The 20000-nt window shown below is 41.4% G+C and overlaps 1 protein-coding gene across 1 annotated transcript; it reads right to left on the bottom strand.

Annotated features, from left to right (window-relative positions):
- Nucleotides 1–512: 512 nt before the first annotated feature.
- On the bottom strand, nt 513–19507 carry LOC146858115 (gamma-crystallin M2-like). Its single transcript, XM_085646885.1, has 3 exons — nt 19465–19507; nt 4881–5123; nt 513–845 (listed from the first exon to the last, which is right to left on the bottom strand). Exons 1-3 carry the CDS (start codon nt 19471–19473, stop codon nt 573–575), a joined length of 525 nt encoding a protein of 174 aa, XP_085503011.1. The 5' UTR covers nt 19474–19507; the 3' UTR covers nt 513–572.
- Between the last annotated feature and the right edge of the window lie 493 nt (nt 19508–20000).

The following is a 20000-nucleotide window of genomic DNA, read 5'->3' as shown; positions in this document are numbered from 1 at the left end:
CCAACCGTGGCTCATGACGGCGTGACTCCGTCATGAGCACCGGGCCACCGCGCTGCCCCCCCGCACCCTCCAGCGCTGCGGCGGAATTTCTGCCGCAGCGAAGGGGTTAAATAAACCATGCAAAAGCTTCTAATTGATAGCATGGGCTGTACACAGGAGAACTATTTACATGTAGCTGGAGCTACTCCCTGGAGAAGCCTGTTATGGACCATGTGTTGTTGCCTGTTCTTATCATAACTGTCCGCAGAAGTGAACTGAATACCAAAAATAAAATGAAGTGGGAGAAATACTCATGAACCAAATGGACAGGAAGCATTTGCTTACCGGGGACATGCTATACAGCACCCTTCACTACTATAGCGGGTTTATTTCACAGTAATTTGGGGTCAGAAATATTGGTAAGATATATTGAGTGTTTTACCACTTATTGAAAATAATAAGGAAATATATTCTAAAATCACTGACAGCTACTGAAATAATTTCTTGAATTATCCGTAATAAGACAAAAGCAATGCTGTGAATTAATACATTTTATTAAAAGTTCTTGGAAACTGATTTAAATGTTAGTAACTTTAGTGGAATTCCATTTTTCTAAGGGAGCCAACTTTGCTGCTCATGGATCCCCAGTCTAAGTATCTTCTGTACTCCCCGGGTCTAAGGAAGTACTGTCGCCCCCTGAAGTTTGGCTGCTCATAAAAGATCCAGTATCCCTCAAGCACGGTGCAGGAGTGGATTTCATGGTATTTGAATTCTTCATGTAGATTAGGACAATCCTCAGTGAACTCCATCATCTGCCCTCTGAAGTCCTCTCTCTCGTAGATCTGGATTCTGAACGTGCCTCGATACTGTGAGATGAAACAGATAGGCACAGGGTTATGTTAAGTTATGTTATGTTATAGGAGCTAGCTTGGATAGCACGTAGAAGCCCCAGTGTAAATTTTGCATGGAGTGCATATTTGACACCCAATTGCTAGTTAAAATTGCTCTAATAAAAATGTTGGCAGAAAAATAACCCTAGGTTGTGTTCTCTGAGAAACAGAATCCGAACTATGGATCATTGATTGTAAATAAATGAATTTAAAATAAAACACAGACAGAAACAATTGAGAAAGGTACAGAGAAATTGATTATTAGGCTCAAGAGTGGACAAATCAGATAAGAGTGAACACTCTAAACTGCAATTGCATGTGCTTGCTTCCACTGTTTGTGTTGCCTTTTTTCTCAACATATGCTTAAACCAATGTATTGAACTCATATATAAAGTATACAATAAGACAGCAAAATAACTGTCATGATTTAATCTGCAGAGGAATCTAAGGATACCACCATGAAAGGGTTATTTTCAATTAGTTTGAATTGATTTTAATTATGCAAGAAAATGCAATTCAATAAGCAGAGTTGTAAAAATCATTGACAATTGCACAATACCCCAAGTGAAATACCATAACCAGGCAAAGGTTGTGGAAACAGTGCGTGTAGTACAGCTGCATTGGTAATAACAGACAGACATAAACAATATTAGTTTTTGGCGCACACAGTAACCTTTATGAAGGTTCGTGTAGTGTTTTTAGAAATGGTCTGTCCTCACAGATGTCAATAGAGTTCGTCCCTGTGGAAGTAAAACAGGGTCTCATCAGGACTGGGGGTGACCGGGGGACTAGCGAACCAGATGAGGACCAGGGAGGTGAGTCCCTGCGTAAAATTAATCCGTGCCACCATAAAAGTGCGCCGCAAAATAGAGTAATACTCACAGGGCAGTTCCTGGTGGGTAATTCAAGCATGCTCAAGGAGCAGCAAACTCAAATGTAGGATTTGGAGGATTTCCGCAAGTGAATCTCAATGCCACCAGATGCCACCAGAGGTGCGTAATAATATGAATGTACTCACTGGTCGGCGGTCTGAGGGATTCTGAGACACTGGCGTTCTATCAGACCGACTGATGGTTTATCGGACCGCTGTGAGCGAATCTCTGATTGAGGAGTTCGCATTCTGATCCCACATCAGGCACAAGGCTGGCTATGAAACAAGTGTTTGGACTGTTTCCGCGACCTCCTTACACCCCCCGGCCCTCCCCCCCACTGGGGTCCTCTGTATATTCAGTGCGCTTTTCTTACTCATCAGGCACTGCCTTGTAAGGATATTCTAATCATTACAACAGTTTTGTCTGATAAACCCTACAATCTGGAAGCATTTCCTATTCACTTCTAAGGGCAATGAATGGGCAGCTATTTTTAGGTCTGGTGTTACCCAACACCATTTGATTTTATTAAAATGTTATGTATAAGATACATAGATAAAGGGCTTTCAACCTTATTTTTTCATCCAATGGTCTATTCACATCTTGCTTCCTCCCACTACAACATACAACGTGACGCAATAGGTCAGCCTACTTCAGCCATAAGCTCACATCCCATCAACTGCATTTCGCCCTTTCACATCTGTACAAAAGGTAGTTTGCTTAGGTGCCAGTGTTATTGTTTTTACTGGATTATTACTTTAGCCTTGCCTTTTCTTTGCAGAGCCTGATGTGATAGCAGTACACTTTCTACCAGATTAGAGTGCAGGGCACATTTCATCTTTATATTTTTCTCTCTCCTTCCAATGCTGTACATTTCTTTTGCAGTGGTCTTTGCTTATCTGACTGCTGTTTTTTTACGCCATACCAGCAGCTCACATGAACTCTTTTTGTCCTTCTTTCGCTTTAATTTTGTTCTTTCCTTCTATCTTTCTTCTTCCTTCTGTCGTTTTTCCTTCTTTGCCTCTTTCTTTCTTCCTTCCTTCCTTTCTTTCTTCTTCCCTTCTTTCTTTCAGTTTCTTTCCTAGTTGGGGTATTTCTGCCTCTTTTACTTTCTTTCCTTCTTTGCTTGTTTCTTCCTCTTTTTCTTTCTTCCCTTTATTCTTTGTTTCTTTCTTCCTCCTGTTTCCTTCTTTCCTACTTTCTTTTCTTCTTTTTCATTATTTCCTTATTTCTTTCTCACCATCTTTTCCAAAGGTAAGAGGCCTTTTTACTTTGTTAAGTCTGTGTTAGCACAAGACCTTTTGATTTTACTCAAATTATGTGTATGACATAGTTACCCACAGTGGTTTTCAGCCAGATCTTGTCAATTAGTCTGTGGTTCTGGCACTCACATTTTTCTTCCACCCACTCCAGCATGCACCAAGGTGCAATGTGTCAGCCCACTTTAGCCATTTGCTGACTTCACGATAAGTTATGGGTTGCTGCCCTTTAACATCAACACACAAAGTGGTTCCTTTCAGTGCCAGGCAGTACTATGCATATTTTTTTCGACCAAAAACAACACTTTTGCCTTTAGTCAATGGTTTTGTTTAAATTGATAAGGGGCCAGCAGCTTCCTGAACAATAAAGTCTTGCACAAAACATGACAAAGCAAAACAAGAATTGCCAAAAGGCTGGAGGCCAACACCAGAACTATTGGCTTTGCCAATGCTTGTTTTTCCAAGTCATGGGAATTGTGTCTTTTGCCTTCTTATTTTGCTGTAGGACAGGTTTGAAAAAGTTGTTTCATGCTTGTTCTAGTTGACTGTGGTAACTAATCCTGGTGTCATATAAAGAAACCGGTCAGTGCAGACGCAGATGGGAACTGTGTGTTTGTTTTGACCAGAATTGGCCTGTATGCTGCATGTACACTTGTACAGTAACTAGGAAGATCTCCAAGTTAGTGAATTGGCCACAGACATCACAACTAGGAAAGATGGAGCAGTAATAACCTCTTGGGGCCATATTATGAACTGCACTGCTCCCTTATACAGTACACAATGGTTTTCTTGAATACTCTACAGTAAATATGTTTTACTCAAAATGTCTATGAATTAGAACATTAACTGCGGACAGCACTGCTTGTAAACAGAGAGAGGCAACCAAAAACAGCACCGTATGCACTCACTCAGAGAAATACAGACATAAATGTGCTTTAAACATTGCATTGCCAGAAACCCATTTGCACATGATACAACCCTCAGTGTTTTCAAACTGTACTGTAGGCAGTGCAGACATTAACTAAATGATTTTTAGAGATTATATATGTGCTACAAGTACAGCACTATTGGTAAAAACACAAATTGACAGATCCCCATCTGCGCACTGAATGGCATCATGATACTGCATGTATTTAGATTGTTGTATGCAGTATACACCACTTTTTGCCTCTGCTTGGTGAATATACTGTGACCTAATTCTTACGTTTAGGGTTTTGCTTAGTGTTTTGGCAGTGGAAAAATCATTAAGCTCATATGATTATGCATTGTTTATCAGTGTAAGTACCAAGGAGATGACTACAGCTCCTACTGTTTAGATGATTGAATTTAGGGTAAATCTGTCCCATTTTTAGATGGGCTGGCAGAAGACATCCTTTGCCCAACCAACACAGTTCAGATGGCAGTACAAGTGGCAGTACAAGTCTTGTCATCTGTCTTACATGCACATCAGTTGTCTGTGTTACTACCAACGTGGACAAGGAACCAAAAGCAGCCCTGGCAAAATGTTCTAAACAACCCCCTAAAATTCCTCCTGTGTCTCTGCCAATATCCCTTTTCCATCCAATCACACCCAGTCTCCCACTCTATTTCTCTTCTCTATCCCACCTTCTCCCCTTCTGTTCTCTTTGCCTCATCTCTATTGCTATGACGCACCTCTCTCTCTCTCTCTTTCTCTCTCTCTCTCTCTCTCTCTATGTCTCTTTTTCTTTCCCTTGTACGTCTCATATGCTCGAGCAATGAACCCTGGAGAGCTGTGAAAAGTGACAGCGACTCCAGCCAGAGCAGTGAGTCTTCGAAAACTGTTCTCCAATGGCTCCAGCCCCCTGGGAAATGCCTAATGAGATAAATGGTTAGTCCAGCTCTAGTTCTCCAGAAGGACTTACTGGTAAAATATATCGGCAGGAACGAATAGTGTCGTTGTAACCCATCCACCGCTGGAAGTCAGGGTATTCTCCTCGTCTTAGAATGTACTGGTAGCCCATATAATGTGGCCGCTCATATAGAACCCATGGTCCGCTTTCCACACGTATGGAGTTGCACCGACTGAAGTAGGAGGAAAGGTCTGAAGAGTCGGTGCTGCACTCATAAGAGCGTCCCTGAAAGTTTCGATCCTCATAGAAGATAATCTGCAGTATAAAAAGGAAATGTGTAAGTGAGCTCATTGAGTTTATACACCTATTGGTAAGATATATATGTCTACGCTATGGGCTTTATTTACAGACTGTATTTACAGTACTACTTACTTATTACAACATTCAATTCACAAATGGGTGTAAGGAGAGGTTTAGAGAAAGATAAGGAGGGGTTTAGGGATGGACAGACACCCATGCACCAAAGAGTAAGCCCATTGCTATTCACAAACTTTACTTCTAAAGTTCTCACAGTAAAAAAGGACATACATCAGTGGTTCATATATTCTAGCTCAGACCTGAAGAAAGTCCAGTACTACAAATGGCCAATCACTTATTTTATATATCTTCACAACTGTTCTCATATTCCAGTAGCCCTGCAGCAAAGGTGTGCGTCTGGGTGAGGAGAACGCCAATCTCACCTCTCTGAACACCCAGCTAAGAGAGACATACACTCCGCTGAATTAATGCTGCATTTAATTCACATTTCGTGTGGAAAGCACCATGCAATACAAAACCCCCAACACATTTGGGCATTAATAACTAATTGGTCACAGGTAAACATTGTTTCCCAGACAAACGCATAAATAAACTTCAATGTGGATAACATCAAAGAAGGACAAAAGTACCCACATTAATCATCTCATATGTCGGCCATCTTGGAGTGTAACAAAGGTATTATGTGTGTAATGTCTAATTGCTTTTTAATCTTGCCTGAATGTAAATGGGCATGGCAAATCCTCATCCAATGGCCTCATACTTGAAAGCCATAATTCATGACTCACGCGAACTGCAATTTTGTGAATGGCCAATATGCAAGAAAAATATAATCAATACACGATAAGTACACCATCCTTCTTATACCTGTAGTAATCCACTCAGTAGAAGTTTGTTGAAATTGTGAATTTATTGATATAGATAACTACACAGCTCTTGAACTGCTAACCACCTTCATCATCAGCCAGACTCCTCCAGTTGAATGATAACATTCTAACTGTGACATGAGGAGGTGACATCACATAAACACATTCAGCTGGAATCATGGAGATGATGAGTATCTCATTTAACATTGAACATAGAATATAACATACCTCCTTTTCGCCTAAACAAATTAACTAACAACAAAACAAAATACATCACATAGTACAGTATAATGTAAACCTATATAACATCTTAATCACGAAACCTGTGAGGAATAACACGAACTCTAGAGCTCTTTCTACGTTTTGCAACAGAAAGCTTGGAAGTGGTGCTCTCTTTACTTGTCAAACTGGAATTTTTAGATGTGGGACAAGTTCTTGTCTTAATTAATCTAGACAAAATCCACCAACAACCCCCTTCAACCTGGGCAGCATTGTTGTAAATTCTAATAACCTTGACAGGATTACCAAATTTACAATAACCTTTCTTGGTGTGCACAGGATTCTTAATGCGTACAAAATTACCCACGGAGAGAGGAACAAATGTAACACTTTTCTTGCCAAACCATAGTTTCTCTCTTCCCAGTGCAATATCAGAATTGACTTTGACTTTTTCCATAAGAAAATCAACATCAAACAGAGATTCTACCCATTTACCCATCCATCCTGGACAAAAACTGGTATTCGCTTTCCTACCCCTTAGTATCTCAAAATGAGATATTTTTGTCGATGAATGGGGTGTGGTCCTATAAGACCACAACATACTTTCAAGAGACTTATATGCATCATGTCTCCCATTCACCGCCCACTTGACACACTCACCCACAACTCTATTCATTCTCTCGACAAGGCCATTAGTTTGTGGATGATAAAGTGAGCTCTTGAGATGTTTAATACCACTTAAAGTAAGAAAAGATTGAAATTCTTCACTTAAAAATTGAGTCCCATTATCAGAAACTAAGAACTGTGGAAACACTTCCCTCAAAAATATGTCCTTGAGGAACTTGACGACATTGGAAGTATTAGCTTCCCTGACCACCTTAATTTCCGGCCACTTTGATGTATAATCCATCAATACCAAAATGTACTTCATTCCCAGAGGAAGAATTTCATAAGGTCCCATAATGTCAATACCTATTTTAACCCATGGACCCGAAGGACATTCAATAGGGTGTAATGGAGGCGTGACTACTTTCAATGTTTTTTCTGATGAACAACACACCGGACAGTTTTCTACCGTTGTACAGATTTCAACATCCATACTAGACATGTTTGTGTAAGTTAGCACACACCTGCTGTGTGATAAACAGATAGCAATTTATACAATCAGAGGCAATGAAGTGTGCAACTCAGAGACGAGGAAGCCGACCTCGCAAAATAATGTGTGGACTGCTGGTGTACTGTCACCAGTATACTAAGTGCACAGCTGAAAATCTAAAGAGAACTGATATTTCAGATTCACAATCTCATAATGAAAAGGAACAGCATAAGCATTGACTCAACAGAGCAAATATCTATTAGACAATAAACCAAAGGTTTTTGAAACAAACAATTTTTATAATCCGATCAAAACGGACAGAAAAATTGCACATTGCCGCCCCTGAAGAAGGGATGTTTTTCATCCTGAAATGCATTGGGCACTCCTTCATGAATTGACGTCTAACTTTGTTGCTACTCTTGTAGTTTGCATACTTGAATGTATTATAATTTTCAATGTTATTTCAACATTGATGCAATGTGCAATTTTTCTGTTCGTTTTGATCGGATTATAAAAATTGTTTGTTTCAATTTTCTTTCTGGATTAGCAGGTGTGGCTCACACAGATAGCTGCTAGCTTGACAACTCTCCCCCTCCCCACTTCCTTTCTAGCTGAGACGCCGCTGGGACATTGTGGAGGAACGAGATAGAGAACCGCGGCAGCCCAGGCGCGGTTAGACACAGCCAGTCCATCTACCGACCCAGGGTACCTCAGGCGCCAACTGACCCAGGGTACCTCAGGACACAACCGACCCAGGGTACCTCAGGACCATACGTCTCCCGCCACCCTATCAGCACCTCAGGAAGATCTATGACCCTTGCCTCACCCTAGATCTGCTGCAAGAAGCGTCAACAACTCTCCCCCCTTTTCACATACCGCAGCAACTCCCTCATCTAGAATTAGCAAGATCAACAACAACATTCCTCCCTCTCCACACCAACCCTCAGGTCCCCCTTGCCCTATCAAGATTCTCCCAAAACACATCCTTTTGTCACCGTCCGAAAGTTACAAAACGTTATCCAAGAAATCAGACACGTCCTTCAACTCACTGAAAACTCTCTTTCTACACTTAAACACCTTGAAAAGTCTCTAGCAACAGTCGAGAAGGGGATAAAAACTATCCCCTTACCTCTAACCGATCGATTCTTGCACACATGCAGACTCTCCAACAATATAACGGACCGTGAAATCCAAACACTACTACGGCTATATGAGACTACGGCTGGCCCTACCACAAATAAAGATAAATACACTATACTCCCAGTCCCCAGCGACCCAAGCAGAACTTCACATCCAAGACTTAGAGGAAGAAACCTGAATAACCTTCAATCATTAACCGCGCACACCGAGAACCCTGAGCCAACTGTAAAGAATTCCTCAAACGCGCTCTCCTGCCTTCTACTGAATTGCCGCTCAGCCCCTAAACACGCCTCTGACATCGCCGACCTTGTCCTCAACAGGAAAGTGAATATAATCATCCTCACAGAAACATGGCTCAATGAATCATCCTCCCCTTGCCTTGACCTTCTAGTCCCCCCTGACTACAACATCATTAGATTAGACAGAACGCACAAGACAGGCGGAGGTTTAGCCTGCATACATCGTTCCGACATCTTCATCTCGAAATTCCACTCGGAACCCCTAGTGTGCTGTGAATACCTGGGGATTTCCGTTAAATCATCAAGTATCCTCTCTTACAAACTACATATACTCTACCATCTTCCAGGTTTCGAATGCTGAATTCACAGAACAGCTTATGGAAATTATTACCTCAAACTCTTCCCCTCACTCCAAAGACATGTACCTGGGTGATTTCAATCTCCACTGGGATAACCCCCTGGACAAGCAGGTTAACGCCCTTAAAACCTTCCTAGCAGACCTTTCCCTGACCCAAGTTATCTCAATGCCAACTCACTCAAAAGGTGCCACTCTTGACTGGATCATATGTAAACAAAATACTATGGAATCACTCTCGGTCAGTCCCTGTGACTGGTCAGACCATCACATTATCACCTTCCAAATTCCATCCACTTACAAGAAAACTTTCTCGCAACAAAGAAAGCAAAAACATTGGATAAAAGACACAAAAAACATCGATTTGAACAACCTGGCCTCTCACTGTGAGAAGGCTCTCACTCCCCCCCAAAAACATGTCAGACGTCATCGACCTGACGGCTCACTATAACTCCTCAATGACCGAAATCTTCGATCAAGCCGCTCCACTGAAACTAAAAAGAATTCCGGATAAAGACAAAAACCCATGGTTCAGCGAAGCCTTAAATGAAGAGAGACGCAAACTTATATCAATGGAAATGGAGGCAACAGCCCTTCCCCAATCATCTTAAACTTCTCTGGAAATCGAGAAACTCCTACAATAAAAGTATCCTACAATCAAAAAAAAACTTTTTCAGATCAGAACTAGACAAGGCCAAAAATAGACCAAAGAAACTCTTCGAAATTCTGAAACAACTACCTAACAAATTTACCAAATCCTCACTCCTAACATCGAAATCACAGTTGAGCAGTGTAGAATTCTGATCATTTTTCATAGATAAAACTAACTCCCTTCAACTCAAACTTAGTGAGGTGGCATCCAACTCAGCCACTCCAAAGAGCAGTCAAGCCAAAATTCCTGCACTGCAAAGAGCTACAGCAACCCAAAAATAACTCTCACTGGGCCACGTTTAAACTGTATGATCTCAGTGACATCCCCAATATCACCAATACCCCATCCGCTCGCATTCTACGAGCCTCTGCATGCTTACGATTGACTCCGGGTTACTCGAGCCTTCGGCGCCGTGGTTTTCCGCCCTACAATATTACTACGGGACACCGCGCACTCAATGCGCATTCCCCTTTTGGATTCCGGTCCCGGTCGGGACCCGCCTGATAATTCACTGAACCTTCCCTGTGCTGCTTGCCTCCACGGACGCCCGAACCCACGCCGTACCCGCACCTTGGCAACCTGCACGTTTCCGTCCTGACCCCATTTGGTCAGCGTGCCTTCACGTACTTGCCGGTCACGACCACGCGTCGCTCCCGCTTGACTCACTGCTAACTTCCCAGGCATTTCTGTTATCAATTTGTCCTGAAGAGATCCTACTATTTCCAAGGGGATCGAATTGTCGTCGACTACCATCTCTAAACTCTATAATATCTGCTATCTAAATGTTTGAGTATGAGATGCCGATTTGACTTTTTTTGTTACTGCTTATTTTCGTGCACTAAAAAGTCACCTTTTAAGTCACCTGCCTGGGTTTAGGAAATCGACTGATTTCCCCTTTTGCCCTGTCACAGTTAGCTCACTCACCGGTTTGATTATTATTTGGTTGTGTTAAACAAATTTACTGCATTTACTAATATTCCTTGCATTGACTACATATATAAACCCAATTTCTCATTGTATCAATTGTGGTATTATATCTACTTTGTGTGAATGGGACCATTGTTCCTTAAAATAAATATCACCAATATCCTAGCAACGACCAAACTTAACAACTACTTTAACAACCCTGTCCCCTCTAATTGTTTACCCCACCTCTTCCATATCATCTCACCTCTCTGGACCATTATCATCAATGCCTCACTTTTACAAGGTCACATCCCAGATTGCCTAAAAACAGGCCAAGTCACCCCTATCCTGAAAAAACAAACAGCAGATAACTCCGATCCCAACAACTTCCGACCAATAACCAACATTCCCATGCTAGCCAAGGTCCTGGAAAAATGTGTTCAGCAACAACTGAACCAACACATCTCGCACTTCAATCTACTGAACATTCACCAATCGGGTATCAGACCTGGGCATAGCACAGAAACAGCCATCCTGCACATAGTAGATGAAGCCCTTCAAGCTCTTGACCGCAACAAAACCTGCCTGTTAGTTCTACTCGACCTCTCATCAGCCTTCGATACGGTCAATCACGACAAATTACTAAGAAGACGAGAAAATTGGATGGGTTTATCGGGAAAAGTCCTTTAGTGGTTCAAATCCTTCCTGGAAAACAGAACGCAATCGTACATGATCAACAACAATCTCTCCGTTTCCTCCCCTAACCTTCTGGGAGTTCCTCAGGGCTCCACACTATCTCCCATGTTATTCAACCTATACGTCGAACCACTCACCGAGCTACTACAGCAGGAGAACATCTCCTTCCACATGTACACAGATGACACCCAACTGTACATCAAGATCTCCTCTATCGAAGAGATAAGGCCGATGAACCTAGCTCTCGAAAAGACAGTCCACTGGCTATCGACCAACTTCCTCAAGCTTAACTCTCAAAAAACAGAGTTTCTCCTAATCTCCCCCCCTAAGAACTCTACTGAGACAAAGGAATGGATCAAAATTATCACTGCGTTGAATTGCACGCCAACTGTAGTAGACTCCTCCTTAACACTAGGTATCACTCTGGATAAGAACCTCAACATGCAATATCACATCAACTTATTGACTAAAAATGCCCACTTCCACCTCAGCTACCTCAGAAAAATGAAACCTTTTCTCGAAAATTCCGACCTCAAATCTGCAGTCCAGTCCTTAGTTATTTCAAGGCTTGAATACGGATGTACCACCCTCGCTGGACTTCCCAAAATCTTAACCACCCCTCTAAAAGCCTGTCTTAATGCCGCAGCAAGACTCATAACAGGGTCTAGGAAATTTGACCACATATCGCCACATCTGAAAGCACTCAACTGGCTACCCTACATAGCCCGAATCCACCTAAAAATGGCTTGCATCACACACAAGGCGCAACACTACAACACCCCCCAGTACCTAGCCCAAAAACTCACCTTATCTGGAGGAAACAGACATTGAAGGAGCTCAAACAATCTACTTCTGAAACCCTCACGTTTCAAAAAGTCTAAAACTTCCAACAGAGCATTCTCCGGGGCAGCGCCAAGGATGTGGAACTCTCTTCCACCATACATCAGAAAAATCTCCTCTACGCCTCTCTTCAAAGACGAAGCAAAATTTTACCTGATGAGCAAATTCCTACCTTAAATTTGCACAACCACGACCCCTGAACTACAACCCCTAACTACCTCTACCCTTGGGTTAACTGACCGTGAATTGAAGACCTACACAAACTTGAACTGTCTTGCAATGCTCAGAACATTTCATACCAATGCTGCCACGTGAAGTGAAAACCAACACGAACTTTTAATGGTTTCACTGCTCAGAACTAGTCCTCTCAATGCTGTTACTCCTTGCTACTTTCAGAGTATGTCGCTTTGTATGGAATGTTCCCCTTTTGAATGTGTTCACCGTATGCCTTTTGTAAAGCGCTCTGATACCCTAGCTTGGGTCTGGTTCGCCTGGTGGGAATCCCGGAAGGGTGCGCAGATGCTCAAGTATCGAAATAGGCGGCATCGTAACTAAAAAAAGTAATATCAGAGCTAGAAGGGGACTTAACAATTACAAGAGCTCACAGAGTCCCCATGGAGAGAAAGTCAAACGCAAGATTCCCTCAGACAATATTATTGAACTTCGCGGACTACCGCGTTAAGAAAAGAAAACGGAGTACTACTATTGTTAAGAGGTCCTTCTCTAATTTGGAAATCCTGCAGTTTAAGCTATTCTCAGACATGTCAGTGGCAACAGCCCAGCGTGGAAAAGAGTTTGTTAAAATGATCGATTTATTAAAAGAGAAGGGAGCTCAGGCATCGATAGTGCAACAATCAAAACTTAAAATTTTAGCCAAAGGACACTTTCACATATTTACTGATATTCATGAAGCTCAATTGATGTTATCAAATTTGTCTGCGGGGGACAAGTGTGGTTAGCTCACAGGGCTGCGATTTACTAGTCTCATAGTAACGCATTGCATTAAGGCGGGAGGAGGGGTGGAGCGGTGCTTAGAGCACTAGTCCTCGATTGGGGAGCTGGAGTGCGCAAAGGATGCAATACAATGGCATCCAGTGTTAGAAGTGGGGAGAGGGAATAGTGGGCGATTCCATCTTACAGGGAGGGCACAAAGAGTTTGAGGTGTTTATGGTGGTGGGGGTGAGGCAAACATAAAAGAAGAGTTCAAATCTAAGTGCTTAACGATTTCAGGGGATGTATCAAATGTACTCTATAGGTCAAATCATCTGTTGGCATAAGAAACTGAGAATAGAAAGCATGGGGAGAATAGAAATTGCATAGGTCACTTTATCTTTAACAGAGCACTCGATGCACTTTAATATAGCCTTATAGCCTGCCGTAGTGGGCTATACCGGCTATTAAAGGCCCGCTCTAGCGTCAAAGGCCCGAGCCGAAGGCAAGGGCCTTTAACATGTGAGAAGGAATTTAATAGCCGGTAATGCCCATCTATGCCAGGGCTATAAGGCTATTAGAACATACTGCCAAAGGCTTCAGGGAGTGCAAGGGGATTGAAATCCCCTCGGGCTCCCGGAAGCATTTGTTCACAGCCACAGCTGTGAACAAAGAAACATTGGAATGTTGGAGCTTTGGGCTTATACCAACCCTTATAAGCCCAGAGCTACTTCATTGTTTTCAATGGAGCACCCAACATTCCAATGTTCTAATACCTGTTAAATGCTTGAGTCACTTTACATATATTTGTTGCACTTTCGATTTATGTGGGCCATATTTTAGCTGCTACGAATCCTGAGCGGATGGTATATAGTTCTAATGGGAAGCAATGCACACTGCACTTTCTCTGATCAGTTATCTGTTATATTATATGTTTACATTAGTACGACTCACTTTAGTCATTTTATTCTAGTTATTATTAAATAATAGGTAAAGAGGTTCTGAAAGTAATATCTTTTAAAACTAATGGACTGAACAATCACGCGAAAGGCCCAGACAATAGAAAGCTGGCTGAGAAGCCACAACCCGGATATCATACTCCTGCAGAAAACTCATTTTAAGAACACAAGCAAGTCGAGTAGGATTTTTCAACAGTGGGCTGTTTTTTGTTGTCTATCTAACGCTAGCTGTGCACAGAACGCGGTCTTGATTTACATAGGTAAACATGTATCATGCCAGGTGAAAACCATGCAGACAGATTCCGGTGGGAGTTGGGCCTTTGTAAATGGGAGTTTCAACCATTTCAATTTTACCATAGCAGCAATTTATGCACCGGTCTTAGACAACCCGCTCCCTTTGCTTCAGCTGAAACAGGCTTTAACCAATTTCCCTGGTTCTATCATTTTGGGTGGAGACTTTAATTTTCTCCAAGAGCCACTAATCGATTCCTCCACTAAAGCTCGAAAACAATAGAAGCCACAGATGGCTATTGCTGTAGCTAATTGCCAAAGAGATTTAGATCTGATAGACCCATGGCGCTCTCTGTTTCTAGGAAACAAACTTTTTCATGTTTTTCAGCAAAATGTAATTCTGCTTCTAGGATCGTCTACTTCTGGATCTCACATGGTATGAAAATGATCTTTTCTGAGTACATCAAAAACACTTTTCCAGGGCATGCATTACTTAAAATGGAAGTAGCAGCCAAAGGGTTCGAAAAACCACCTAGAAGATGGTATTTCGATAAAATTAATTTCAAGACGGAGGAATGGTGTACAGAGGTAACAAACAAAATTGATAGTTTTTTTTTATAAAACAGACACTGCCCGGGTAAGCATTGTTTGGGAAGCCTTTAAGGCGGTATTATGGAATTTTATCACATCGAAAGAAATCCTACAGCAGAGGAGTAAAAGGCAAGCAAGATCCAAGCTCGAATTTAGGCTTGAGCAAGCACTTAGAGACCACGCCAAAAATAGGAATTTAATTACAAAACAAGGGCTTCCTCAGGCAAAGTTGGATATGCTGGAATATTACTGTCTGCAGGGTAACATTGCTAACACTCCCTACCTCCAGATGGTCTATGAGGAGAGCGAATACACGGTTAGATTACTGGTGTGGCAGGCAAAGGCTAGACAAACTCAAAATAGAATACTTTCACTGATGGATATGGATTCTATCACACAGACAACCAGTTCATTGGAGATTGGGAAGACCTTTTTAAGTAACTATGAGAAAATCTATCAGACGAATCACCAAATAACAGCAGATCACATTATAAAGTTCTTAGATAAACTGCCTATTCCATCCCTATCCAGAGAGCAAAGCGAAATGGTAACGGCTGAGTTCTCTCTTGAGGAGATAGACACAGTAGTAAGGTCAATGGCTAACAGCAAAACAGCTGGGGAGGATGGACCACTAGTAGAAATATATAAGAGGTTCACCCCAATTTTAAATATACAACTGCTAAAACTTGCCAACCACAAACTAAAAGGAGGAGAACCCCCAGCATCCTTCCACACCGCCGTGGAACCGGTAGTTAGTATTTTTTTAAAAGACAAAAATAAGGAAAATATCAATTCCTATAGGCCTATCAGCCGTTTTAACATGGATTATAAAATCTTTACAAAGCTACTTACCAATAGGCTCAATAAGATCGTGGGATCAATCATCCATGGGGCTCAATGTGGTTTTGAAGCAGGCAGGCAGCTCTCTTCAAATTTAAAGTTTTTAATTGAAGCTTTGGACTATTTTACCCAGAACAAAATAGAGGCACAGGTGTTAATTGTAGGCGCCGAAAAATCTTTTGATTTGGTGTCCTGGAAATGTCTTTTTTTAATTCTCTGAAGATTTGGGTTCTTGGAAAAATTTATACATATAGTGAAACAGCTATACGACGACTCTTCAGCACAAATAATTATTAATTCTAGAAATATTGGTAGCAGTAGAATAAATAGGGGGACACGGCAGGAATGTCCTCTATCCCTAATTTTGTTTGCTTTATTCATCAAACCTCTGGCAATAGCTATTAGGCAAAAAGCACTACAAACAGCACCCTTGCAAGGCATGTCCAATTTAAAATTATACGTCAATGATATGGTTCTATTTCTCAGGCCTAAGGAGAGTATTCAGAAGGAAATTTTAGCAATTTTGCGTAATGTCAAGTACTGGGAGGGTACAAAATAAATAATGCTAAGATGGAAATCTTACTTTGCAACTGCCCAGGTCACACACTAGTACCTGATCTCCAGCCACTACATAATTTGAGGCCTAAGAAATATCTAGGTATATTTGTGTCAGAAAATGTGAACAAACTATATACATTGAACTATGTCCCCCTAGTCAAGAAATTCAAGCGTTTATTTGCTAAATGGAATCAACTCCCAATAGTTGGATGGGTATCATTATTACGAATATCTATTTTACCATCATTTAATTTTCTATTGGTGGCAATCCCCTGTGCATTACAAATGTCTTTTTTTAAATAAATAAATGGTCTATTCTCATCTGTTATATGGGCCAACAAGGTATCAAGACTAGCACAAGTTACTTTAAGTAACCCACATGTTTAGGGAGGGTTAGTCCTTCGAAACTTGAGGGAATACTATTGTGCAAATTTTGCACATAACACATATAGATTTTTTAACTATCTTTAATCCTCCAAGCACATATAACCTTTTTATAATAAAGATCCTGAAAGAAGACAAAATTCTAGATACTACGAGACTGGTGGAGAATCCCAAAACAGTACGCTAGAAGGTCTTCTAGTGGTTTTTAAAACATAAAGCTCAACTATTTAAGTATTTTGAAATACCTAAGATAAATGGCTCTACATGTTTGGCTGACCTTCAGGGTGGGGAGTATAGGCTGATCTAATCTAACATATTAAAGAAATGGGAGGAGAACGGATATACTTATGTGGCAGATTTTCTCAGCTCTGGACAGAGATAGAATACGGTCTGAGTCATTCTAAAGATATACTTAAATGGCCCTGTATCCAAATAAGCCACCTTTTAGAAAGTATTGCTCCATCCACACTGAGGCTCTATTAGAAACAACTAGACTGAGACCAATAAGTCGTTTGGTAAAAAAAAAAAATAAACACAAGACTGTAAAGTTGTACGAAATGTATGAGAAAGTAGGCCTAGATATTTCGAGGATGATCTGGAATAGAATTAATAAATTCAACACTACATTACTAAGAGGTGCCAATTTCAGGAGAATGCAATTCTGCACTAAATGGCTGATATATAGGACTCCATCCTTTCTCCATAGAGTTTATCCTCAGATAGAGGATAGATGGTTTCAGTGCTTATCAGCAGGGGAGGTACATGGACTCACATTGTTTGGGATTTCCCAAAGATTAAGCAATGTTGGGAATAAATCGAGAAATACTGCAGAATGAAGTTAGGTCATCCACTAGTTATCGATGGATATATTGCAACTCTTGGATGTTCCCCAAACATAACAGTAAACATTATACAAGAAGAAGAGCTTTATATACTGGCAAGATCACTAATCCTCCAGAATTGGCGAAGTGAGATCATACCTACTTTTCATAGTTGGCAGGCTAAATTACATAGAGTAAGAGAGCTGTAGAGACGGTGGGCCTGATTCACAGAATTAACTTAAGACAAAATCCTAAACTTACTACTTTTGGTATTCACAGACTGCACTTACTACTTTTGGTATTCACAGAATGCACTTACTACTTTTGGTATTCACAGAATGGATTTACGACTACTAACTTTACGTCCGCACACGGGCCGGAAATTCTGGGCCAGAGGCGGAGCTTCCGGCCCGGAGGCGGGGCTTCTGGGCTGGAGGCGGAGCTTCCAGCCCGGAGGTGGGGATTCCGGCCAGTGGCAGAGATTTAGCCATGGCCAAAATTTCCACCTCTGGGCCGGAAGCTCTGCCTCCGGCCCGGAAGACCCGCCTCCGGGCCAGAAGCTCCGCCTCCGGGCCGGAATTTCCAGCCCGACGTAAAGTTAGTAGTCGTAAATCCATTCTGTGAATACCAAAAGTAGTAAGTGCATTCTGTGAATACCAAAAGCAGTAAGTGCATTCTGTGAATACCAAAATGGTAGTAAGTTTAGGATTTTGTCTTAAGTTAGTTATGTGAATCGGGCCCGATATGCCCTAAGGACGGGCTCGTACACAAAGTTTGAGATACGCTGGAAGTCCATAGGAAGCTAGCCAGTATATTAGATTAGATAAGTCAGTTATTAAGGAAAAAATGTGCAATATGTGTTTACTATGTGTTTTTAAAGTATTACCCACAGAAATACATCTAGGAATATTTACTTTACTGTATATGTATGCTTTGTGGATGACATGCGCCAATTAAAATCGGGTACTGTAAGGACTTTATACAAATAATTGTATAATAAACTCTCAACAATAAACTTTTTTTTAAAAATATATAGATCATGTTATTTCACATTCTGGGGTGCACAATCCATACAATTGCCATATTTACGCTTGTGAAGGATTTGCATCAGTTTTTACCGGCTGCAAACTGCAGGTGCAAATACAATGCAATGACTTTCTGGGACAAACAAAGTTTGTGCTTAAAACAGGGTTACCAGACCCATCATAATTGGTCCCGAAATATTTGATAAAACAGGTTGAATTATTAGCAAGTGGATCTATTTCTTGTGACAAGTACAGGCATGACGGTACTGAGTGCTGCACAAAGCGGTTGTTTTCCGGTGCCTACCAAATCTGCCCTGCAGTGAGAGGTTAATTCAAAATATGCAGTCAAACAGCCCTGGGCCTCTCCCTCGAAACAGCTAATGAGGGTTGACATCAGTGTTAGCTGTGGAAGTGTTGTGTACGTCATTGTACCCTTACCCAGGCGAAACTGGTCTCAGACCCCAGCTTTTCTGTTGTGGATGATTCCGACTCCGAATCAGAGAGAGGATGCCTGACATCTGTATGTCAACAGGCAGTTTTATAGTTTATTTTTTTCCCTTTGTGTGTATAATTTCTACCCTACCTCTGTTACCTAGACAATTTTATTTAGATATACATAGTCTTGGGTTTGTGGACAGATGGCTTAAGATTAAGGGATAAACTGCATATCTTCAAACAAAAAACACATAAATATTTATTTCAACATCAGTACAATGCTCTATAACAAAAAAAGGGAAACTGGTACCCTAAATGCGAAAGACTAGTTGCATGAAACCCAAGTTTCCAAACCTCTAACCACGACGAACATTCTGCAATTCAGGTCTTTAATTAAAAAAAGGGTGGCAAATTTCAGTTTGAGACTATATTCATTGGGCAGCATTGGTTTGTTCTTGCCCTGTATTAAAAGTACGTTCCTCAGTCAGCACAATATCTGAGAAAAAAAAATACTGCAGTTTGAAAAAAACTATATGTGAAGCAGAAGATCAGCCTTACCTTCCCCATGTTGGCTTGTGTTACGCTGGCGGTGTATTTGCTTGTGCTCTCTGGCAGCAATCCATGCAGCTCTTATATACGTTCACCCGTGAAAACAGTACAGAAACCCAAACAAAGGAACTCTTTGTGTGGAATCACAAAAGAATGTATAGCTCTTTCACTCTCCATTTAGCTGCCCTTTTCATTGTGATTTTTTTCCTTTGTGGAACTAGATTGTTGGATTTGCTTACTGGAGGTAAATTTGCAGGGTGGCAGAAGCTACTGATCTGCATACCACTGTGCTCCTCTCCACCTATGTGTCTGTGCATCATGTGTTATGTGACAATGTTTACTACACTCTATGGGGCAGATTTATGTTCCCTGGCGCATCCCTGCAAATCAGCATGGATGCGCCAGGGAAGATGCGTCACGCAAGTTTACCCTTGCGCCACAATAGATGCGCCGCATTTACAATGCAGCACATCGTGGCTCAAGGATAAACAGATGCGTGATGCACCTGATTGCGGAAGGGCGGCGCATTGCTGGAGTTGCGTCGC

Source organism: Triturus cristatus, chromosome 3_2 (genome assembly GCF_964204655.1).
Source record: "Triturus cristatus chromosome 3_2, aTriCri1.1, whole genome shotgun sequence".
In the NCBI taxonomy this organism is placed as follows: domain Eukaryota; kingdom Metazoa; phylum Chordata; class Amphibia; order Caudata; family Salamandridae; genus Triturus; species Triturus cristatus.
This window is presented reverse-complemented; position numbering and strand designations above follow the sequence as displayed.

Coding starts and splice junctions, on each gene's coding strand:
- LOC146858115 (XM_085646885.1), bottom strand. Junction 846..4,880: donor CCTGCCGATATATTTTACCA/GTAAGTCCTTCT, acceptor TTCATCTCACAG/TATCGAGGCACGTTCAGAAT.